This window comes from Sprattus sprattus (assembly GCF_963457725.1).
Source record: "Sprattus sprattus genome assembly, chromosome: 3".
Classification (NCBI taxonomy): domain Eukaryota; kingdom Metazoa; phylum Chordata; class Actinopteri; order Clupeiformes; family Clupeidae; genus Sprattus; species Sprattus sprattus.
The window spans coordinates 22187034-22211460 of record NC_137922.1 but is presented as its reverse complement, the minus strand read 5'-3'; the positions used below and the strand labels follow the sequence as shown (position 1 = coordinate 22211460).

At 44.2% G+C, this 24427-nt stretch overlaps 3 protein-coding genes across 3 annotated transcripts; 1 reads left to right on the top strand and 2 right to left on the bottom strand.

Moving 5' to 3' along the window:
* Window positions 1–335: 335 nt before the first annotated feature.
* Window positions 336–2363, bottom strand: mstna (myostatin a). Its single transcript, XM_080835971.1, has 3 exons — window positions 1945–2363; window positions 1107–1477; window positions 336–932 (listed from the first exon to the last, which is right to left on the bottom strand). The coding sequence occupies exons 1-3, from the start codon at window positions 2339–2341 to the stop codon at window positions 552–554; spliced, it is 1149 nt and encodes a 382-aa protein (XP_080692097.1). The 5' UTR covers window positions 2342–2363; the 3' UTR covers window positions 336–551.
* Window positions 2364–3520: 1157 nt separating this feature from the next.
* On the top strand, window positions 3521–3832 carry LOC308362673 (small membrane A-kinase anchor protein-like; the record flags this gene model as incomplete). Its single annotated transcript, XM_080835402.1, has 1 exon — window positions 3521–3832. The coding sequence occupies one exon, from the start codon at window positions 3521–3523 to the stop codon at window positions 3830–3832; it is 312 nt and encodes a 103-aa protein (XP_080691528.1).
* A 5082-nt stretch (window positions 3833–8914) lies between these two features.
* ftcd (formimidoyltransferase cyclodeaminase) lies at window positions 8915–23791 on the bottom strand (the record flags this gene model as incomplete). Its single annotated transcript, XM_080835964.1, has 14 exons — window positions 8915–8998; window positions 9390–9485; window positions 10016–10154; window positions 18794–18837; window positions 19437–19598; window positions 19865–19994; window positions 20363–20424; window positions 21042–21173; window positions 21275–21412; window positions 22005–22184; window positions 22347–22435; window positions 22738–22866; window positions 23181–23364; window positions 23738–23791. 14 exons carry the CDS (start codon window positions 23789–23791, stop codon window positions 8915–8917), a joined length of 1623 nt encoding a protein of 540 aa, XP_080692090.1.
* Between the last annotated feature and the right edge of the window lie 636 nt (window positions 23792–24427).

Below are 24427 nucleotides of genomic sequence, written 5' to 3'. Positions count from 1 at the left end.
GGGTGAGAGCAGCATCAGTAATTGCGTTTTGTTTTGGGGTTATTGGGGGAGAAAGAGCATTTTAGGGTAAAGTTGCTCTCACAGAGCATCACTTATTTGTCTCCGTTTACATAACCAACTAGGCCGGCCAGATGTCACTGTAAGAGTGTCACTAGAATAGAAGGGTCATACGTGTTTGTCTCAATTTCTCTTTATACTTCCATTATTCCGCAATATTAGATCTGCAAGTTTGTTCTTTGTAATCCTGATCTATGAAACAACCAACATTCCTTTAGCCTATGTCAAATGAATATATTTAACATTTAAAATACACATACATTTCTGTAATATATTGTATTATGTGGACTTCTGTCTTTAGAATTATTAAATGGATGATGAACTTGGACAGTTTGTAAGACAGTTTGTTTCCCTTAAAATGTCCGCTACAGGGTGATGGATGTTATTTAATTGATGCATCCGTCAACATGCGGTAAATCTGTATCGACATACGGCTGAAATCCTGAAGATCCCTTTTTTAAGTTTCCAATTAAGACCAATGCCGTGAAAAAAGTCTAGGAGCAGCCACATACGTCCACCACCATTGAGGGTATCTTTCCGTAGATAATCTGTTCTTTGCGATTGAAATAGAGCATATTGATAGGAGACATTTTGGTAGGAGTGCAGCAGGGTCCAGCGGTACCCCGTGGATTAGCCTTGTTCACAAGGTGAGTGTGTGGGTACTTCTGTAGGTGCATGTACTCGCACTCCCCCGAGCAGTAGTTGGCCTTGTAGCGCTTCGGCGCAATAATCCAGTCCCAGCCGAAGTCCTCGAAGTCCACGGTAAGAGGGTAGCGGCAGCAGCGGGACTCGGGGGAGTTCTCGTCGCAGTCAAGGCCATTGTCTCGCTTTGACCGCTTGGGCGTCTCAGCTATTTTCACTTCTATAAAAGGTTTCTGAGAATATGGAAAATACATTATAAGAGATGTGAGATGATGAGAGATGTGTACAAATTATGTAAATGCACGAATTACAGACAGAACAATTATGTGCAGAGCCATGCGTGTCTTTCTTTCTATCTGAGCATCTGAAAATCTTTACTCTCCACAGACATTTGACAGAAATCTCACCAGTCCCTCCGAGCCAGATTCAGCAGAGGTAACGGCCAGGTCCACTCCTTTGGAATCAAACGCCCTGATCTCGATACCAAGGTTGGTCTCGGGTTGTTTCAGCCAAGACTGGAGAAGCTGATTCATGTCGATGCTTTGCCAAGAGCTGGTCTCTGCATCTACCTCGATTTTCAGGGACCTAATAATAGCCTTAGTTTTGCCCTCTGACAGTGGTTTAAGACGAGAAATTTGCAAGAAGACAGTAGTGGCTTCTACGGTCGCCCGCAGATGTATCCACAGCTGCGCCTTCAAGATGTTGTTGGGTAATATCTTCGAACTGAGGGAAAATAAACAACATCTTGGCATTCCGTTTATTTGGGCGATTGATTGGGCTGTTGAAAGGAAGATAATACATATTGAAATGCTACCTGTAATGCAGGAGAAAAATAAACTACTGTTGTCGTCAAATGCATACCAATGCACAACAGTCAATGCAAATTTGGCCATGCCAGTGCCGCCTAATTAGAGCGCAAAACGGCTAGGTGCAGAGAGCCAGAAGTATGATGAATTTTTCAAGTATAGATTTGGCTTAAAATGTACCACAGAAAGAGATCAACAAAGGTTCTGTACTCGGTAGGCCTAGTATTAATTACCACATAGTGCTTTCCATATTTTACGCACCTCGGGGTGGCGCAACGGTGCGCCCCGGGTTATTTCAAACTAATAAATATGCTTACTGTTGACAGTACTTTTATCTTTTGTTGTCTTCTTTACATAAGTGGATGACCTGTGCTTATGCAAACACTTTATGACAGGATCTAAATGTATGAAGAGTAAAGATCCGGTGCGAAAAACTTACGCTCTGTGGCCATGGTTATGATGGTTTCAGTTGTGGCGTGCTCCCCATCGTCAGTCGCCACAACTTTCCTGTCGTCCAGCTGGAGATCATACTGGCTCAAGAGTTCCTGTAAGGGAGGCGCTTTTGGCAAGAGTTGTCTTATCATGTCCCGGCTGATGTTTGGAGCCTGTTCGAGTCGGAGGATGCTTAGAATTTGGGACTTGATGGTGTGGAGTCTCATCAGTTTGCTCTGCTGCCTGAACTCGCATGTGGAGCACTGCTCGGTATCCTCCGTCGTTATTGGCTGAGGTGTTGTGGAATTGCCTGAACAGGTTGCTCCAAACACGCATAAGAAACTCAGGTACACCAAGAAAAGCATGATGTCGCTTAAGCTGCGGTTGGCCGTGGTAGCGATCATTTTGGCTATTCTTCAGCTCCTGATTCGCCTGCACCAGTGAAAGGCACGGTGTTGCACAACGAACTGCTTTATACAACCACTTCCTTGATATGTCGTCAAGATCCCATGATTGGCCGAAATAATGTCAGATGTAATTCGTCAAAGTTTAAAGCCTAACACCAATAACTGATGCATGATCCAGAGTTACAAAAACAAATGATAGCATTTTGACGGTAGGCATAACTGTACTATTTTAATCATTTATTGCTTATCACTATCCCCTTATGATATTCTTTGTGAGAACAACATCTTTGCACTACCCACTTTTTTTTATTTGAAATCCTGGGCCAACTCTAGTCCTCATTTTATGAATGTTTGCCATTTCTATGCAAATTTATTATTAACCCTTATTGCTAGTATTGAACCCTTTGCCCAGTTAAATATATTTATTTGCAGTGTATGCATTATCTTATTGTATTTCGATCAGTAACAGCCTCGGATGTCTCTCTGTATGACATGAGTTTTCAGTTTAGTGTATCACTGCCAAACCGCTTGAGGGCGCTACTGTTCTACTGATTCCTGCCTTAGTTAAATGTCCGGAGTCTGGCTGAAGTGTTGAGATTGTTTGAGTATTCTTGCACAAGTACGAAAAAGTGTGAACGCGTCTTTGCACTGCAAGCGGCTTGCCAGCTGGTGTTGTCTATGGACAACTATAGCAAGCGCAAGCAACTCACGGATTTGAGAATGGTAAATATATTTGTTTGATTTAATAAGTATAAGCAATTAATGATGTCCATTTCGGAAAACTGAACGATATGTCTTCTACAGAGGACATCAACAGCATATTTAGAATGGGTGACTAACTAAAGTGACGATTTTGGCATTTAGAAAAATAACCACATTTTCTCAAAATTATTACTAATTATAATCTTATAACTTAACAGCCTAAGGTTTTATAAAAAATAAGTTGTAATCATGTTATCCAAATCTTTGTAATCATGCCTTGATGCTGAAACCCTTTTCTCATCCATCTCCTTCAACACCACCGTGAAGATGAGTTGAGTTCTGCACGTGCAACTCTCTGGCGAGACCTCAAAGATTTAAGGGAGTTTGCTTGCTGCTGTCTTGTGGGTCCCGTCACTGGACCAAGCTCACATCCTCCATCGTCGTCCTCTTCATAAAAGGACTCTTAGTCTTACCATGGGATGCCTTAAATCAAAGCACAGCCTCCCTGTTCTGGACAATTGCTTTGAAGGGAAGGCTGTCCTTGTTTTGGACTCTGTGGAGGACGAGAGCACAGCCTTGTTGCAGGACTATGACTCTGGGTTGCTCAAGGGCTCGTCACCTGCTCCATCCACTAACCTGTTGCTGCTGGACTACGCTCACATGATGGCCGAGGAGATCGTGGCTTTGGCTGTGCGGCAGTGGGATGAGTTAGACAGACTGTATCGAGATATCCCTTATATCGACGCCGACCTGCCACCAGTCTTTGAACTTGACCAACCAACTTGACTCTCTCCCAATTACCAGGTTATTTTCACATATTGGTAGCTGCCCATTTCGTGCAAAATATGTCCCAGGTAAAATTCAGTCCCACTAACGAGATCTTTGGCCCTTTGTGTAATACGTAGTGTGCTTTGATTCATGGCTCTTCTCTCTTTGGGGCTCAGGGAGTGAACAATGTGGTTGTTCAGCCATTATTCAGCGCACCCTCATTTGTATTGCCTCGCTGTTCTTGTTTGTGGTGTAAATATGGGTCAAGCTCAGATAGGAACACTGGCATTCCTGGGTTCCATTTCAAGCTCAGTAAATACACAAATGTTTCTGTACTACTCCTGTTGAGAATAGTTCCCTTTTTTCAGTTGCTCTGGTTATTGTCAGTGTCCTGTCCTGTCCTGCTGATAATCCCCGAGGAGGAAGTGCACAGAGGCATGCACGCTCTCATCCTGTGCCAAGTGGAACAGAAGGGCATTGATGGCTGCCCCTTTAACTGTACCTCAGAGCAGATCCCAGTACAGTAGAAATGTCGAGGCAACAAAGCTGAAGACTTGGGGTGACAGGATCTGTGAAAGGTTGTGGTAATAAAGTGAAACCCTTTTTAGATGTGGGTATGTATTTATGTGCTATCGTAACAGTGTTAATTATCAGACGGCGTTTGTTATCGGCAAGTTGTCATGTGAATCCATTATTAAACTGAAGTTACAGATTGTTAATCCATTATTAAACTTAGCATTTTGATTGTTTAACAGAATGGCCGATGTTTGACATAGCTACGCTATGGAACCTAATTGCTGAAGCCTTCTGCACATAGAAAATAATTGATGAGATTTGTTGAGCTAGCAAGCAAATGAAAGCGGCTCATTTACCAGCGTACAGAAATGACCTCTGACCTGTCATATTGCTCTGTGTGTTTGCCATGCAACTTAAAACACTAGTCTGTCCCATCCATCCTACTCATGTGCACAGCTGTTGGTAACCTGACAGAGTGGGCAGTGTGCTGGATCATATGTCCCTCTGAGATCCTCCATTAGTCCCACTCATCTGTCACAACATGAGGATGAGTTCTTCAATTTACAACCAAGACTAATGGGCAAGACAGCGACACACAATTACAGCCCAAACAGACTACTCAGGTAAAAGCTGAAGAAACCTTAACTTAGATTAAGACAAGAGCGAGGAGTGAGACTCATTTATGGCTACTGTTCGAATTTTCTCAAAGATCCACACATCCTAACTTACCCTCCCCCACTGTCTGTGAGAGAAAGCCCTGCTTTGCTCAGCTGTCCTCTCTTTTTCTCTCTCTCTCTCTCCCTCTCCCTCTCTTTCTCCCTCTCTCTCTCTCGCTCTTTCTCTCTCTCCCTCTCTCCCCCCTCTCTCTCCCTCTCATTCTCTCTCTCTCTTCCCTCATTCTGAGTTTGTTTGCCAATCAAGGTGGCCCCTGTGGACATGAAAACAAAAGCCAGCTCAAGGCCGCCTAAAGTACGGATCAAGGTCGCCTACAGTACGGATCAAAGACACCGAGTCAGCAGTGGAGGAGGAGGGTCAGGGGGACTGCTGTCCAATCTCAGGGTGAGGACCATGGAGACAGAGCTAAAGTGTGTTTTTGTATAGTTTCCTTGATCTACTGACTGTATCATTGCTCACTGCTGCCACCCTGTGGAAATGCCAGTCTACTGTCCATAACATAAGGAGATAAGTGGGGCTATCATGACAGGTAGTATTGGATTTCGTCTGGTTGGCAGAAAGGCTTCAATCACAATCCCCCAAGTTCAAGAAGGGAACTTCACCATTAAAAATGTACTATGCTTCTAATTGCATGAATTATAGAAAAAAAGTTTTGTTATCTGTTCATGAAACAGGAAAATTGCAAGTTATTGTAACTTTAAAATAGACAGCATACACAACTTGTACCAATAGATGGTCGTCTGTTCATATGAATGAGGTCTTTAGAGATTTGAACCATTCAGTCAATGGGAAATAGCTTTGACTACAATATTTTGTATGTTATACTCTACCTTAGAAAAGCACATAAACCCATTAACAAAACATTTGTGTCATAAAATAATTGTTAAAAAGAACATACTCTGGTGTGTGCAGTAAGGTTTTACCAGTTGGAATTTATTTTAATCTTTTATGTGTCCTAAAACATTTTGACTGAGGTACAAGTAAGATAAACAAATAAATGTTCTGTCGACAAATGATTAATTGTGATATCACTGGGACATAGGTTAGATTTATTGAATACTTGTTACAGGCTCAACATAGCCTAGCCTTTACTAATGCTTATGACCATGCCCATGACCACGCCCGTGACCACGCCCGTGTCCGTGACCATGACGACCGTGTCCATGGCCCTCATCACTGTCACTCCCGCTGTGCCCCCCACTGTGGCGCCGGTTCTTGCGGCCATGGTGACCACCCTCTCCATCACTCCCGCTTTTACCGTGGCCTCCGCTGTGGTCACGCCTGTGGCCGGGGCTGTGCTTGCGCTCATGGTTGTCATCTTTGTCACCGCTGTGTCTGCGTCCACGACGATGATCGTCATCACAGTCACGGTCAGGTCTGCGTTCACGGTGATGGCGGTCATCACGGTCACCACTGGATCTACGGCCACGACGATCATCACCATCACGGTCACCACTTGATCTACGGCCACGATGATGATCGTCATCACGGTCACCACTGGGTCTACGGCCACGATGATGATCGTCATCACGGTCACCACTGGATCTACGGCCACGACGATCATCGCCATCACGGTCACCACTTGATCTACGGCCACGATGCTGATCGTCATCATGGTCACCACTGGGTCTACGGCCACAACGATCATCACCATCACGGTCACCGCTGGGACTGCGTTCACGATGATGACGGTCGTCACGGTCACCGCTGCGTTTTCTCTCATGTCGGTGGTCATCTTTGTGCTCACCACTATGCCTGCGGTCACGATGGTGATCATCCTCTGGGCCACGGTTGTGACCATCATCTTCACGATCACCCTTAGGCCGACGCTCGCGGTCTCCATGGCGACTGTCGTCTCCGGGCCCATCACGCTGTTCACCTTCACAACCTCCCATGGCATCACTCAGGTTCAGGTCAAAACCCGAAGGGTGGTCTCCACCTGTACCGCACACATGAAGAACATCTTATATTTTTAACTATGTTTTTAACTATGTTTTAGTATAGGTAGTTTTTAACTATGTTCTTAATAATGTTCTTAACTATGTTCTTAACCATGTTTTTAATGTTCTTAACTGTGTTCTCACTGTGGCACTCTGAGATTCATGTGAATGTAGAGTGCGCTATAAATGTAATTAATCATTATTATTATTATTATTATAATGAGCTAGGGGATGGTGAATGCCATACCTGAACTGGTGCTGAACATGTCTGATCTGATGATCTTGTATGGGAGAGGCAGGAGATTTGACAACATTAAAAACCAGTCGGTTGGGTACGACAGATGAAGAAGTAATTGCAGGTGGTGTCATACAAGACACACACAAGACGAAACACACCTTTTTTTTAATTCGTACCTCTGTATCTGTATCATTGAGAATCAATACTACTATCATCAAAACTTGCATCTAGCCAGGTTTTCAATTAAATATTTTTTTCCCATGAGAATAATTCTGTTTGAGTCATCTTAAAATCATAGTTTGTTGTCAAATGTTTAGTAGCTATGGTCAAAAATAATAAAAGAGAACACTTACAAGCCTTTAAAGTTGAATTCAGATAGAAAACACTGACTGGCCTTTAAAGCAGTAAATGGTATCGAACACATCTCATGAAACTTTCAGTATAAGAGTTGAAGATAAGAGATGAAGGCAGTGTACTTACTTAGGAGAGCTGATGTGGCAGAGGTGCAGAGGTGCAGTCTGTCCTGGGAACTGAATGCAGTGGAGAAACCTAAGCTGTATCTTATTATATTCAGGTGCAGCAAGGGTGGAGTATGAATGGGAGGGGTTGTTATGACGGGGATAGAAATGACATCCTGGAATTTACATCCATGATATATGTCAGATGTTGTTGTGTTTGATTCTGTGTGTGTGTGTATGTGTGTGTGTGTGTGCAGAGATGGATAACAGAACAGGCCTACCAGGCCCAGGGACCCATGAGCTCAGATGGCCCATAAGCCAGAGCTTCTGCGTGAATTTGCAGTGGGCTTTAATTGAGTGAACCTGCACTTTGTAAGAAAATGTGTATGTGCGCTGTAAGTCCTGTTGAGGAACAGGTGAATTTAGTTATTGTGCTGTTGAAAAAGTATGTCATTACATTTTGCTGGTGCGCCTGTGTGTGTGTGTGTGTGGTGTGTGTGTAAGGGAGACAGAGAAATGGAAGTGGGATGCGTGTTTGTTTAGGTGTGTGTCATTTATTCATCAAAGTAATTTATTTTTCTTGCCACACAGCACGACACACAACACACCCCTGTATTGGGCGGCGGCACAGGACACACACACACATGCTAAAGATGTCCCTGGTGGAAATTGTCCTCTGCTTTTCACCCATCCTGAGCTGCCCTTCCTCACGAGCAGCCAGGAGCAGTGGGCAGCCTTTATATGGCGCCTGGGGACCAGGCCAAGTGATCATGTCCAGTCCTTGGTCAAGGACTGACAGGAGAGCGATATGTTCTTCTGTTTTTTTGCATGTTTTTGCATGTGTGTGTGTGTGTGTAAGGGAGAGAGAGAGAGAGAGAGAGAGAGAGAGAAGTGGTACGCTTCTGTGTGTCTTGTTTTCCTTCTTTTTGACACCTCTGATTTCCCAGACAGATCCCTGTGAGAGACACCCGACACAGACACAGAGTGCAACACAAACACACGGCCGCAGGTGTCTGCAACACAAACACACACACAAACACACACACACACACACACACACCCACACACACGCACACACACACACACACACACACACACACACACACACACGGCCGCAGGTGTCTGCAGGGCCGAAGAAAGAGACGTCACGTAGTCATGAGCTGTAACACGAGGTGATGATGTTTAATTGAGCAGTGGAAAAGGGCGCTTGTGAAGATGCCACCCCAGGGACCAATCGGGGCCGAGTTCGGGTCACGTCCTAGCCGGGCCCTCACTACTGCCTGGTGTCCGCCGCCTCCAGGACGTCGCTGGCGCTCGCTTTGGCCGCTTCGAGCAGCGCCGTGGCTCTCTGCTGGGTCTGTAGTCGCAGAGGGACCGAGAGATGAGCACAGGCTGTACATTACATTACAATACACGTACATTTTTCAAAAGCCTTTGATACGAGCATAAGATCTTATTCTGAGATATTTCTGTGCTCATTACTATCCACAGTAATGTGTAATTGAGCTCCCCAGTGAAGTTAAACATTCTGGAATGGGGGAACTGTGTTTGTATCCATTCTGCTCCTTGCAAGTGTATGGGGTCGGGTAAGTGGGTTCAGGTAGGTCTGGCACAGATTTGGCAGTTATTCAGAGTCAGATTAGAGCCAGTTCCATCTCACAGTTATCTGCCGACCGTCAAGGGTGACATCAAAGTTTGGCTGATACTGTCTGTTATTGTGACAGCGAAGGTGTTTTTGTAGCACTTACGGTGCTTTTGAAGGACTTGTCGGTGATGTCTTTCAGATTGATGATGACATTGAAGTAGGCTCCAAACACAGCCGTCTCCAGGGCTTTCGCGGCTACCTATTTACCATGTAAAATAAAACTAAATAAAGTTAACAAAAAATGAACCCTTGAGTAAATATGGTTAGTGCAACATGAAACAATGATACACCTCATTCAAAGAAAACGAACGCGCACTTGTTTTTGGCCCAGCATCACTAAACCCTGTGAACCCTTGTACCCAATCACATTAATCTCAACACTCCTTCTAATACATCTGAGTTTCCAATATGTCTGTGATGCAAACATTTGGGTTCGGATTACTCTGATTGTGTTTCTAATACGTCTGCGCTTCGAATGGTTCTAACATTTGGGTTACGATGACTCTGGTTGAGTTTCTAATGTGACTGTGCTGCTGATGGTTCTAACGCATGGGTTCCAATGACTCTGGTTGAGTTTCTAATGTGTCTGCGATGCTGACGGTTTAATGCATGAGTTCCGATGACTCTAGTGTTTTTCCACTTCACCTGCCACCATTGGCTCTCTCTGTCTCTGCCACTTACCTGGGTGTTCACCTGTCACCATTGGCTCGCTCTGTGTCTGCCACTCACCTGAGCGTCTGACTTGCAGGCCACGTTTCCGTGGAGAACCATCTCTTTGAGAGAGGGCCACAGTAGGGTGACCTTTTCGGCCAGAGCCAGGGGAACCCCCACCGCCTTCTTCAGGCCCTGCTGCATCGCCACCTCCCTCCTGAAGGAGAACAGGGAGACGGGAGCTCAGTGTGGGGAAACTGGGCTAGCACCTCAATTTGACATTGACTGTGTATAACACTGTAGGTAATGTAGGAGCCAAATTTACCTTTATGTTGATTCATATATTATCTCCTTATTAGTATGTGCAAGTGTGTGTGTGTGTTTGTATGAGTGACACTATGGCCGTAGGTATTTGCCCCACCTAGAGGACACCTGAACACACCTGAGAGGCTGAAGGTGGAGCCCAAGGGGGAAAGGCCTTAAAAGCCAGGAGCCACAGCATCTGGGCGTGGCTGAGGAAGGCAACAGTTTTTTGACCGTGTGCCAGGACGTTAACGAAGGAGAACTGTGCTTTACGAAAGACCTTTTAGTTTAAAATCTTTATTTTATTTGCAACAACTTGTTATCCACCATTCTACAATAAACGGTCAAAGGGACCAACTGGACTCACCTCTACTTCTCATCTTTTCTACACGCGTCAGAACTAAATCCAACTCAGCCGCCAGTGGTAGTAAAATAGGAATTGCTGCTACAATTTAGTCAAAAAACTGCCTTGGATGGATGTACTTGGAAGAAAACAACATTGGATGGAACTGGATTCTGGAACAAAGGAAGTTCAAGCGTGAATTCAAGTGCATGTGCCACTCTGAAGTGCTGGAGGGCCAAGATTGAATCCAAGTGAATCCACAGCAATCGGTATGTTAATGAAAAAACTTTGAAAGGAATCTTGTTTATTGTCTTAAGAAGAATCATTTTTGTGGAATATTGAGTTATATTTTTTAACAAAAAAGGACTTTTAAGTTTGTCAAGTTGAACAAAGAGCCTCGGTTTCCAAGATGGATGACCATGCTGTTACTTCTGTTGATTCTGAAAAGCAAAAAGAAATGTTTGAGTTAGAAAATAAGAAGAAAGAAGCAAAGCAACTTAGAAAGAATAGATTGGCTGCTTTGACTCGTAAAATGAATAAGATGAGTGAGCTCATGTCTGATCCAGCAAACCTGGAGCAAGTAAAGGAGAGCCTACAGATATATACAGGGGTGTTAGAGGAGTTTAATGAATTGCACAAACAATATCAAGAGCTTTTGTCAAAGGATGAACGTGTTACAGACACAGGACAGTGGTATGAACCGAAGAGGATTCATATTGAGGAGTTTAAGACAAGGGCTGATGAATGGATAAAATCTTGTCCTGTAGTTGCACCTTCAACAGAGAAGGAAGATGAAATTAGTCCTGAGGACAGCATCTCTTCAGTAAGTAGGGTATCTAAAAGTTCAAAATCAAGTTCAGCTTCAGCTCGTCTGGTAGCACAGGCGGAGAGGGCAGCACTTTTAGCCAAGGCTGCTACTATGAAAGAAAGGCATGCTTTAGAGAAAAAGGAACAACTTTTAGCCACAGAAAGAGAAGAAATTAGAAGGCAAAGGGAGACTTTGAATTTTGAAGCTGAACTGTCTGCTACAAATGCCAAGCTTGCAGTGTATGCTGGTGCTGAGGAGCAAGTGACTTCTACTCCAGCTGATGGCATGAACGCGTACTTCGAGGAAAGGAACCTGGAACTCGCCAACATGGACACAGTGCACCAAGTGGCTCTCACAACCAACATGCCTGAAGAAAGGATTGTTCGACCAAAGGATGGGGCGAAACACGTACCTTTGTTTCAAGCAAGCAGCAGACAAGGTGAACTAGGTGACCATATAGGACATTGGTTACTCCAAGAAACCCCAGAGGCCGTAGGTCCAGCTCAAAGGTCACAGTCTGGATTGAATCAGCAGGCAGCTCGTGCAACTCAAGGAGGTAATGTTTCAAAACTTTTAAATGAGAAATCCATTGATCACTCTGACAAAGTTGAGCTCAGTACAGAATACAGACCGCTGGTTGATGATCTAGTAAACTCCCAGGCAGACATGGCAGGTCCTAGACTACCTGACCAAGAGCAGTGCAGGTCATTACAGGACATTGTAGCTCCCAGTAATCTAATTGCCATCTTGAATAGACAAAATGAAATCACGTCTATGCTTCTCAGACAGCAGCAATTATCCACATTGCCACTTAAAAGTGTTACTGTCTTTGATGGAAATATCTTAGAGTTTAGGTCATTTATGAACTCTTTTGAACATAACATTGAGAAGAAAACAGACAATGGACTAGACAGATTGTTTTACCTCGAACAATATACAAAAGGTCAAGCTAGGGAACTAGTAAGAAGCTGTCAGCATATGGATGGAGATCAGGGTTATCTCAGAGCCAAACGCTTGTTGCATGAACATTTCGGCAATGAGTATAACATTTCCACCGCTTACATTGAGAAAGCTCTTAGTTGGCCTAGCCTGAAGCCTGAAGACCCAAAGGCCTTGAAGGAGTATGCTCTGTTTCTGAAAGGATGCTGTAATGCCATGACAAAGCTGGATTACATGGATGAACTGAATGTTGCCTCTACCTTGAAGGCCTTAGTAATGAAATTACCCTTCAAGTTTCGTGATAAGTGGAGGACTAAAGCTCAGGAAAAACTGGATAGCAACAGCAGGATTACATTTTCAGATCTTGTACAGTTCATTGAGAAACAGGCAAAAATATGCTCCAACCCAGTATTTGGAGATATCCAAGAGTCAGTTGCAAGTAGGAGTAAAAGACCCGAGGTAAGCAAGCCCATGTTTAGGCCCAAGGTTAGTTATGCAGCTAATGTGGCAGCGGTAACCACTCCAGTGACTTCAAACATGGACAGTGATGTAAAATCCCCATGCCTCTGCTGTGATGGTGCTCACAGTCTGGAGCACTGCTCTGCATTCAAGAAGAAATCACACAGGGAAAAGTTGAATCTTTTACAGGAAAAGGCACTCTGTTTTGGATGCTTGCGTACAGGACACAGAAGCAAAGACTGCCATGCAGGGCGTCTGTCATGCAACATCTGCAACCGAATGCATCCCACTGTGCTTCACATCAACTTTCCGGTCAAAGGTGAGACCTCAAAGTCATCAGAGCCACCAAAGAACATCAAAGAGGTGAAGTCCAATGTTTGTAGGCATAATGGGGCCGGGAACTCTAAATGTGCACTTTCAATCTTACCTGTTCAAGTGAAGTCTGTGAAAGGCAACAGGATAATTCAAACTTATGCTTTTCTCAATCCGGGCAGTTCGGCAACATTCTGCACAGAGAGGCTGGCGCAAAAATTGAGCCTTGAAGGGAAACCAACAACTGTGTTGCTAAAAACAATGTCACAAGAACGGCACGTCAAGAGCATGTTGGTGTCAGGTCTAGAAGTGAGCGAAATTACAACTAACAACTTCCTTCCTTTACCAGAAGTCTTCACTCAAAGGTCTATGCCGGTGACTAGGGACGACATCCCAACAGAGGCGGATTTAAGGAAATGGCCTTATATCAGTGAAGTTCAATTACCACAAATAGACTCTGACATTGATTTACTCATTGGCATGAATGCAGCAAATTTGATGGAACCCTGGCAGGTGATCAACTCACAAGAAGATGGGCCCTATGCTGTAAGAACCCTACTAGGTTGGGTAGTCAATGGTCCATTGGGAGGATGCAGTAAAGGGGTGGACAAGGCCACAGCGACTGCCAATAGGATCTCCCTGGTTAACCTGCAAGAACTTCTGGTGAGTCAATACAACACTGATTTCAATGAGAGAGTCTATGATGAAAAGAGTGAAATGTCAGTAGATGACAAGAAGTTCTTGAACATTGCCAATGAATCTGTTAAAGTGATAGAGGGTCACTTCTGCATTAACTTACCTTTTAAAGCTGATAAGATGACAATGCCTAACAACCGTGTGATTGCAGAGCAACGCCTTTTGAATCTGAAAAGGAAGTTCAAAAGAGATCTGAATTATCAGAGGGAGTACAGAGAGTTCCTGAGTGATGTCATCCATAAGGGCTATGCTGAAATGGTTCCCCCAGCACAGGTGAACAGAACTGATGGGAAGGTATGGTATATCCCTCATCATGGGGTATATCACCCAAAGAAGAAGACCATCAGAGTAGTGTTCGATTGCGGTGCAGCATTTCAGGGAACAGCCCTCAACTGTGAACTACTCCAAGGCCCAAATCTGACAAACACACTGATAGGAGTGCTGACACGTTTCCGAAAAGAGCCAGTAGCACTGATGGCAGATATACAGGCCATGTTCCATCAGGTCAAGGTCACAAAAGGTGATACAGACTTTTTGCGCTTCCTTTGGTGGCCTGAAGGAAATGTGGATGATGCTCCTACAGAATTCAGAATGACTGTTCATTTATTTGGAGCGGTCTCTTCACCCAGCATTGCAAACTTTGCACTGAGAAAGACTGCACAGGACAATGCAGGCAACTTCCCACCTGAGGTAACAAAGACAATAATGGAAAACTTTTATGTGGATGATTGTTTAAAATCTGTGCCCACAGAAAAGGAAGCTGTAGAGCTGATCTCAAATCTCACCACAGTCTGTCACCAAGGAGGATTTCATTTATCAAAGTGGATAAGCAACAGCAGAGCCGTCCTTGCTACTGTTCCACCAGAGGACAGAGCCAAAGAGGTAAAGGAATTGGACTTGAGCAAAGATCAGTTGCCCATGGAGAGAGCCTTAGGACTTCAGTGGTGCGTGCAAAGTGACTCCTTTAAGTTCAACATCACAATCAGTGAACGTGCACTTACCAGAAGGGGTATCCTATCAATGGTAAGCTCAATTTACGACCCCTTAGGTTTTTTGTGTCCACTTACTTTGCCAGCTAAATTGTTGTTGCAGGAACTATGCCGTCAGAACTTTGGATGGGACATGACCATTCCCCATACTCTATCTGAGCAATGGACAAATTGGACCAGTAAGCTGTCACTGCTTGAAGGCTTTGAGGTACCACGCTGTTTCAAGCCACATCATTTTGGTGAGTCAGTGCACAGCCAGATCCACCATTTCTCTGATGCCAGTGAGCTAGGCTATGGCACAGCCAGCTATCTCAGAATGACTAACGCAAAAGGAAAGGTCCATGTAGCATTCTTGATGGGCAAAGCGAGGGTAGCTCCATTAAAAAGGCAGACCATCCCGAGGCTGGAGCTAGCCGCAGCAGCTTTGTCAGTCAAAGTGGACAGAATGCTCAAAGCAGAACTACCATCAACAAGAGATAAGTCAGTGTTTTGGTCTGACAGTACAGCTGTGTTAAAGTACATCTCAAATGACCACACTCGCTTTCACACCTATGTGGCGAATAGGACATCTAGGATTAGGGAAGCCACACAAGTGTCTCAGTGGAGATATATTAACACAAAACGAAACCCTGCCGACGACTGCTCTAGAGGTGTGAGCGCAGAGAGCTTCATGCAGAAGCAAAGATGGATTTGTGGACCGGAGTTCCTCTGGTCATCAGAAGAGGATTGGCCAAATGACACAGTAGACAGGAGACAGCTTTGTACGGATGACCCAGAGGTCAGAAAATCTGTAACCGTTAATTCCATAATGCAGACATGTGAGGAAAGGCCCACAGACAAGTTACTCAATTACTTTTCAGATTGGCTGAAGTTAAGAGTAGCTGTTGCATGGATAATGAAAGTGAAGGATGCATTGAGGCACTTGGTGCAGAAAAGAAAGGACTCAAAGGACGACGGTCAGTATCAAAGGGCAACCCGAATAAACACAAGGTCTGTTAAGTTCAACATGAAAGAATCAATAACAGTTGAAGATCTAAAAGGAGCAGAAAATGCAATACTTACCTATGTGCAGAGACAAAGTTTCCCACAGGAAATCAGCATGCTGCAAGAGGGAGCATCCTGTGTGAGAAAAGGCAGCGGCATCTACAGACTGGATCCGACGCTGGATGGTGGCATTCTCAGAGTGGGTGGCCGTCTGAGGAGATCAGCGATGCCAGAGGAAAGGAAACACCCTGCCATTCTGGCCAAAGACCACCATGTGTCCACTCTCATCCAGCGCCACATTCATGCTCAAACTGGACATGGTGGACGGAACCATATGCTATCCCAGGTACGAAAAACATACTGGATTGTAAATGCAAACACTGCTGCACGAAAGATTCTCTCTCACTGTGTGACTTGCAGAAAGAACAGAGGAAAACCTGGTGAACAAAAGATGGCTGATCTGCCAGGTGAAAGACTTGTCACAGACTTGCCACCATTCACAAACGTTGGTCTTGACTACTTTGGCCCATTTGAGGTGAAAAGGGGCAGAAGTATGCAGAAAAGGTATGGTGTCATCTTTACCTGCATGACCAGCCGAGCAGTACATCTGGAGGTGGCCTGTTCTTTAACCACAGACTCTTGCATCAATGCTATCAGACGTTTTTTGTGTCGAAGAGGCCCGGCGCAACACATGAGATCCGATCATGGCACTAACCTTGTAGGTGCAGAGAGAGAGCTGAGAGAAGCACTTCAAGCCATAGATAACAGAAAGATCCAACAAACTCTAAGGAAGGAGGGAGTTCAGTGGAGCTTCAATCCCCCCACTGCCTCTCACCATGGTGGGTTCTGGGAACGCCTCATCCGAATGGTAAGGCATGTCTTATGTTCAGTACTGAAGCAGCAAACTTTAGATGATGAAGGCCTAACCACTGTTTTCTGTGAAGTTGAGGCAATTCTCAACAGCCGGCCTATAACAAGAGTATCTGATGACCCTCAAGATTTAGAAGCCTTAACTCCCAATCACATACTTCTGTACAGAACTAACCCACTTCTGCCCCCTGGAGTCTTTTCAAGTTCTGACCTTTACCACAGAAGACGCTGGAGACAGGTCCAGTATATTGCTGAGCTCTTCTGGAAGAGATGGCTGCTAGAATACCTCCCTCTCCTCCAGGAAAGACAAAAGTGGTCAAGAACCAGAAGAAACTTTGTCCCAGGCGACATTGCACTAATAGCAGATAACAACGCTCCTCGCAGCTGTTGGCTACTGGGAAGAGTCTTAGAGGCCAAGCCTGATGCCAGAGGCCATGTCCGTGTGGTGAAGCTGCAAACAACGACAAGTGTACTGGAGAGGCCAGTGTCCAAAATCTGCTTACTGCTAGAGGGTGATGACATTTCCTGTAAGGTAAAATCCTGAGAGTTCAAGATAAGTGTATTTATTCACTTTGAGTTCATATTTTGAGATTATTTTGTGATTGCCAAATGATTGAAAATATGTAAACTGCAAATAGAAATGGCTCCTTTGTAATTTAAATAATTGTCTTTGCCTCTACAAACCCAATTAGGGGCCGGTATGTAGGAGCCAAATTTACCTTTATGTTGATTCATATATTATCTCCTTATTAGTATGTGCAAGTGTGTGTGTGTGTGTTTGTATGAGTGACACTATGGCCGTAGGTATTTGCCCCACCTAGAGGACACCTGAACACACCTGAGAGGCTGAAGGTGGAGCCCAAGGGGGAAAGGCCTTAAAAGCCAGGAGCCACAGCATCTGGGCGTGGCTGAGGAAGGCAACAGTTTTTTGACCGTGTGCCAGGACGTTAACGAAGGAGAACTGTGCTTTACGAAAGACCTTTTAGTTTAAAATCTTTATTTTATTTGCAACAACTTGTTATCCACCATTCTACAATAAACGGTCAAAGGGACCAACTGGACTCACCTCTACTTCTCATCTTTTCTACACGCGTCAGAACTAAATCCAACTCAGCCGCCAGTGGTAGTAAAATAGGAATTGCTGCTACAGGTAACATTGATACCATATAAACAATGACTGTAGATAAAGGTTTAATTTCGAGTTTCCAATTCGAAATTAAGCTGACCTGTAAAATCAGATGAAGAAAAAAAGCCTGATGATGGATTAGTTACAAATACATATAGATTGTGCATTACTTTTTTATTGATATTGATTTCTGCAGCTAATTAATGATGAATAAGAAATATTAACGTTATAAATCGTTACTTTCAGTAAAACCACTATTGCATACAAATGTGAATGCAAATGAAAACATATTTCTGATTCCTGAGCCATTCTTGGTACGACTGTGCTTATTTCAATATTTAAACACCTGACAAACTGAGCAGGTTTGTGTCTGCGGTCAGACAAGACTGTCAGGTACGGCCAAGCAAGGTGAAAAATAAAACGTTGACATGCGATTCTCAGTGTTGCGTTGCCTTGTCTAAATAGCACATTCTCCAGATAGCTGTGAACATCCAACGGGTTCTCCTGCATTACACCTGCAGTTTTAATTAGGTGTCTACGTTTGCCAGGTTGGCTCAGGGCACCTGTCACAGTTTCAGTGTCTGACGGGTGGAAGAGTTGCCTTCTCCTCAGGGTCTCCTCTCATCAATGGAAACCTGATCCTTTCTACCCTTCACACCCTTTTTCTGGCTTGACAACTCAGGATATTGGGTGAACGACAGAACACTACAAAGTACGTCACAACAAGGAGATTGTGCTCAGAAGAGCTAAATAAAGATGGAGGCAATGCTAAGCCAATATAGAATTTTCCCTTAACAAACTTGGGAGAGAGAAAGATTCTCACCCTTTTACATCTCTTTCTCTCTCTCGTGTTTTGCACGTAAAATAACCAAATAACGGCCGACTCTGGGACTGGCTTAGCTCCGGACTGCCGCACCTGGGCCACACCAGGGCCACACCTGGGCCAGGTCCATTACAGATTCAGCAAGTTATGATTGTTGGCTGAAGTCTTTGCTGACAACCCTCACGCCGTCTCCATTATATTTACCTTTTCACTTCCTCTGGGCTGCTTTTTGGCATTTTCAGAGCTGTCTGAAATCAAAACAAACATCCAAATAAGTCAGGATTAAGTCAAGTCAAGTCAAGCATGTGACGTTTTGTCATGAGCTTTCAGTACGTTTGTGATAACATCAAGATAGCTCAAATCACGCATGCCATCTGCTTATTTAAGGAGCTCTAGCACTCTAGCAAAAGAAGTTCCACCACCCACACATGGATCGCTAGGCCTGTGGCATTCTTTTCAAGAACCACACCTTCAGTGACTCCCTTTCATGACACCTTTCATGTGGAAAAGTGCACTTCACAGATAGTATATTCATTCATGTCCTGATATACAAAGCTATGTGTTAATTTCAATCAATATCGTTCCTAACTGAAACAGCTCCCCTAATACAGATGTGTGTTTATTCTAGATTAGACAGGAAAACAGTACCGCACTTTGCCCAACTCAACTCTGAAGCTAATTTAATTTCGCAGCACTTAGTTTGGCCCTTGCATCCACAACAGTAACATATTAACTGGGCACCCAGGAAGCATGTGAAGCTCCACTTGGATTTGTGTTACCATGGGCTGAAAGTGCAGTGGTCACCACGGTAACACAACACTTATATCCACCGCTACTGCACTCTTACCATGTAGGAGTTGAAGGCGGAGGAGTCTGCATCCACCATGTCCAGCAGCTCATTCATGGCCTGGTGAAAGGGTGGGATCAGCCTTCTCATCGCCCCGTCCAGGTTCTCAAACTGCCTCTTCCCATATGTCATCTGCCCCACCATGGCAGCAAGAGCTGCCCCCTGAACCACCACAAGGACATGGCACTATGTGTCAAGGTCAAGGTCAAGGTCAAGGTGAAACTTTATGCTACTTGTAGGTGGATTTCCGTAAGAGCTGGGTGTCAGACTGTTTTACATAAAGGATTGTGACAACACAGGACTACGTATATGTATGTAACACACCTCATATTCATAATATATAAATAATAATGGGTTTCCTGGGGTTTGTTAGTCATATTAATGGCATATGTAGAGGTAAACAGAAGGCGTTCATGTTGGTTCATCACCATAGCAGCAATCGCGGCGGAGACAGAGCCCCCTCCCGGGGCAGCGGTCCTGGCCCCCACGCTGCGCACGAACTGCTGCAGGGACTGAGACACCAGACGGCTGTCCTCTTCACTGTCCTTCACCATGTACCTGACAGACCAAACAGCCATTTTAGGTAGCTTATTAAACTAAGCTAAATAAATAAATAAATAACGTAATAAACGTATCATAAGTAGAGTCAATGTATGATGCTGGTTTAGTTTTGTAGAGACTAAGCTATGTATTTTATAGGTGTTAAAATCAGTTATGTATGTATTTCAACTACTGAAACTGTTTATTTGCTGTTACTGGCTTGACTTAGAAGCAGGTGAATAAGGGGGTGGGGGGGTTATCACATGTTTGGGATATGTTATGGCATATATGCTTAATAAGAATGCATGAAATATTGTAATCCCAATTTAAACCAATACAAAATAAATACTTAAAAAAAAAAAGCAGGTGATTTTTTTGACACTCACTCAATGATTCTGTCCTTTGGTACAAACGGCCCAAGCGAGTCCAGTCCCAGCTTGCTGATGACCTAACAGATAGGAGACTCAATTCAGCTGTCAGGCATTCATCACATAAACCTAATCAGCCGCTAGAAATAGAGCAGTTTCATTGCTATTGTTTAAAACACCAAATCCCTCAAACAATTCCGCATTTGTGAGCCTGCAATACCTATACCTTAGAAATCCCATATTTCAAAAGTTTAATAACTGCCGTCCTGTCCTTTCACAACTAGGACCGAAAGTGAACTCCTCTCAAGAAGGTAATGTTTCTTTTTCCAAAAGTGCTTTTTAAATGCATCATATTTCATCACTGATGTTCGTCACTGGTGTGTCAGAAGGCTGAATGTGCATGTCAGTCATGCTCTTGATGGAAACCTTATCTGCTACACGCTAACGCTTGTCTGTGCAGAGGATTAGAGTTGTGAAGAGATCAAAGGTCACATTAATGAGTGTAAGTGATTGTGCGCAGGAACCTTCAGTACAGACACAGGAATCGGGTTAGAGAATATGTTTTTTTTTTTTTTTTCAGATGTTATTGGCAATGTTCGCCTTGAGCCAATAGAATCACTGTTTGTTGTGACTTGTAGGGCGTGTTTCCCCCTCAGCCAATGACATTGCTACTTGCTGTGCCCTGCAGGTTACTCACCAGCCGCACTTTGTGCTCCTCCTCTACGACGAACAGTTTCTCCCTCTGGATGTAGAAGTCAGCGCAGTCCAGGACAGCTTGGAGAGGAATCAGACCCACAATCTGGGACCCCACCACGGGCAGATTCAGATCCTACGACAGGAGGCCAGAAAAAATAAATGACCATCGCATTAGAGGAGCTCCTTACCTGTCTGTCATAGTTTGTAGAACCACAGGTAGGAATCTTTGCTCACTTGGGCGATTCTGCAGATCTCCTCGTAGACTGTGTGAAGTGGAGTCAGCTCGAAGTCCAGGATGTTTGTGGACACCTGGGCCAGATTGGCTTCCTCCAGAAACCAGCCCATCCCTTGCACCTTTTTCAACAGACCTGGCTGCAACACAAACGCCAAAAGCATTGACTCTGATGCCACTACTACCAATCCAAGAAAGTATGAATAAAAGGCTATATTAAATAGATAATACATCATTAATTACAATATCACACAGCAAAGCTAATTAGTCTAAGCACATAGCACTTGGCAGGATGGCATCATCCAAAAAGGTACTACTCCTGGCCTCAGTATCAACTATGGCCCTGTGATCTATTACTGTTTTAAGAGAAAAAGTACAATTTCACATTCCTCAACCCTGGCAGCCAGAATCTTGGCAATCTCTTAAGTCTCTGGCCCAGTGCCAGCATATTAACACAGGACAAAACATAGTTTTCTCTCTTAGCAGGTTTTATTTTTCTGCAACAGGCTCAGAGCGAACAGAAGCCCTTTGAGGCAGGGGTCAAAGCACAGCAATGCGCAAACAAGACAGAGAGGGTTCAAAGAGCACGAGTTTGGGAGAGGGTTCAAAGAAAGGGCATGAGTTTGGGAGTCGAAGACAGCAAGACAGCTCCAAAAAACACACCGATGACGTCTAATGACGTGTACTAATCATACCCTTCATTGTGAAATAAAGTAAACGAATCCAGGGTACCTGGTCCTTGCCTCTTCCCTGCTCCCTGATATCCAGGGCGATGCGATGGGCCTGCTCCTTGGTGCTCAGCAGGTTAATGTTGAAGGCGATGAGGAACTTCCGAGCGCCCGTCACCGTGGCGCCCCAGGAGGGCACGAATGTGGCAGGTCCGTAATCAGGGGCCCACTCACTCTTCTTTAGCTGTGAAGAAATTACCGTTGCAGGATAACTTGCTGGATCACAAGCGGTTTCTCTTGAAATATCACTCAACACATTTTAATAATGTTACATAATGTCAGATAATACAGTTATATACAGTAATTACAGAGAGAAGCATTCTCTTCCCAAATGTGTAGCGGGTACCTTCTCCGGTAGTGCTTCGTATTCTCCTGCACGCACAGTGGGTAAGGATCTTCTGCTCTCCTGACGAGCTGCTGCTCCATATAGATATACTGCAAAATAGAGACAACCAATATAATTTTGCTATTAGCCCTCAAAACGAACCCTAATATCTTTACAGGCAGTCAGTAAGAAAGCTTAACACACCCAATGTCTGCACTTACACAAACTGCAATAGCAAATTGACGCCCTTTATTTGCATATACACAAACCGTAAGAGCAAATCTTGCCCCAACATCTACACACACACCTGTCAACTAGCGCAAAATGCACCTTTATATCTGCAAACACAGTCACCAAGAGAAAAGCGCACCCCAACATTTTACCCATACAAACTGCGAGAGCAAGAACCCACCAGGGATGTGTAGCGCGTCAGACAATCTCTCAGCAAACAGGTTGGCACAGGTCACACAGTCTTCCATGGTGACATTCTGGACGGGGATGAAGGGACACACATCCATGGCTCCAGTGCGAGGATGCTCCCCTGCAAACACATTCACCCATTTACTGGATATAAGATCTTTAAACAGAACTATTATAGTAAACTCCAAAAGTAGGCTGTGCACTGTCAACATTGCAAATTAATATCAAGTATAAGACAATATTGTTCCCAATTGCAATTGTATTTAGTGATAGAACCCTTAACAGAACCCAAGGCTTAAACCCGTCGAGCACTTAACAGAACCCAAGGACTAGACCCGTTGAGCACTTAACAGAACCCAAGCCCTAAACCCCTAAAGCACTTAAGGCCATATTTTGGCAACAGTGTTTGGCATAGATAGAAGTGTGGACAGTCACCTGAGTGTTTGGTCATGTCAATGAGCGGAAAGGCCACGCGGGCTGCATTCAGTGCCCCCTCCACCACTGCCTGGGGTGACCCCACAAACGTGTAGACTGTTCGGTTTGTGGAGGAACCTGGATCCACGTCCAGCAGGCTGCATCCTTCCGTACCAGAGATGGCTTCTGCGATGGCATCTATCACCTACGAAGAGTCGATCAGTTCATGTAAGTTTGCAGTTATCTATTACTGAATTCACAATCACACGAACATGATGTCCTCCTACACCAGAACTTGATTACATTATTGTCACTTGTTGACCATTTGACCTTAAACACTTGAAAACTTTTCCCTCTCGCTCTGTCTCCCTATCTCTCTGTTGTACGATTGCATCTATCACCAGCAGAAAAACAATATGCACCTTCATTATTATATATATCTGCATTGACTCTGAATACCAATAAATCTAAAGGAACTGCATGAGTCAATCTGTTTCTGCCAAATCCCCAAATTATGAAATAATTTAAAAAATAATGATTAAATAATAAAACGATCCTGTATCCTCACACAGCCTCACCTCTTTGCTTCGCCCCTCCGAGAAGTTGGGCACACACTCCACAAGTTTAGCCATGGCTGGGGTTACAATTACTCGTCCGAGAGGAGAATCAGACACACACACACAGAGAGAGAGAGAGACACGTCCACTTTTGCAAGTCGTCTCTTTGTCTACCCCTTTAAAATGTGCACTCAGTCTGTGTGCTTGCAGAATCATTAACCTGCATCGTTGTCCTCTATGTAGGTCAGTTGGCAATGATTCCCTGCCTCCCCAAATAATTGTACTGGGGCCCAAGAGGAGAGGGCCCCCCTCATGTGAAGGCATCCAGAGGATCCCATCCCATTGGCTGCTTTGAGAATGTTTGGTAAGTATTACCAGAGGAAGCGCATGGGGTTGCTCTAACCAAAACAACGCTCTCGCAGTCTCCACCAGTCTTACCAATCAGGACAGTGCTAGAGATTGGAATGCAGTATCTCTGACCCATGAATTTGTACCCATCTTATATGTCTTTTAAAATAACTGCACTGCATCTCAAAAGACAGTGAGTGCATCATACTTTATTGTTATATTACTTAAATAAGATAAGTATCTTATTAATTGCATTGCCCAAACATCTTCAATAAACATTACCAGTCTAAACAGATATGTTGTGAAATACCTGGCATGCTTAAGATTGACACAGACATGAATAAATGACTGGTTAACTATACT

What these genes read in the sequence shown, in the direction of transcription:
- mstna (XM_080835971.1), bottom strand. Translation starts at nt 2,341, where the DNA reads ATGATCGCTACCACGGCCAACCGCAGCTTAAGCGACATCATGCTTTTC. An exon ending in CATAACCATGGCCACAGAGC is followed by an intron (nt 1,478 to 1,944) that starts GTAAGTTTTTCG and finishes TCCTTTCAACAG; the next exon opens with CCCAATCAATCGCCCAAATA. An exon ending in AATCTGGCTCGGAGGGACTG is followed by an intron (nt 933 to 1,106) that starts GTGAGATTTCTG and finishes CCATATTCTCAG; the next exon opens with AAACCTTTTATAGAAGTGAA.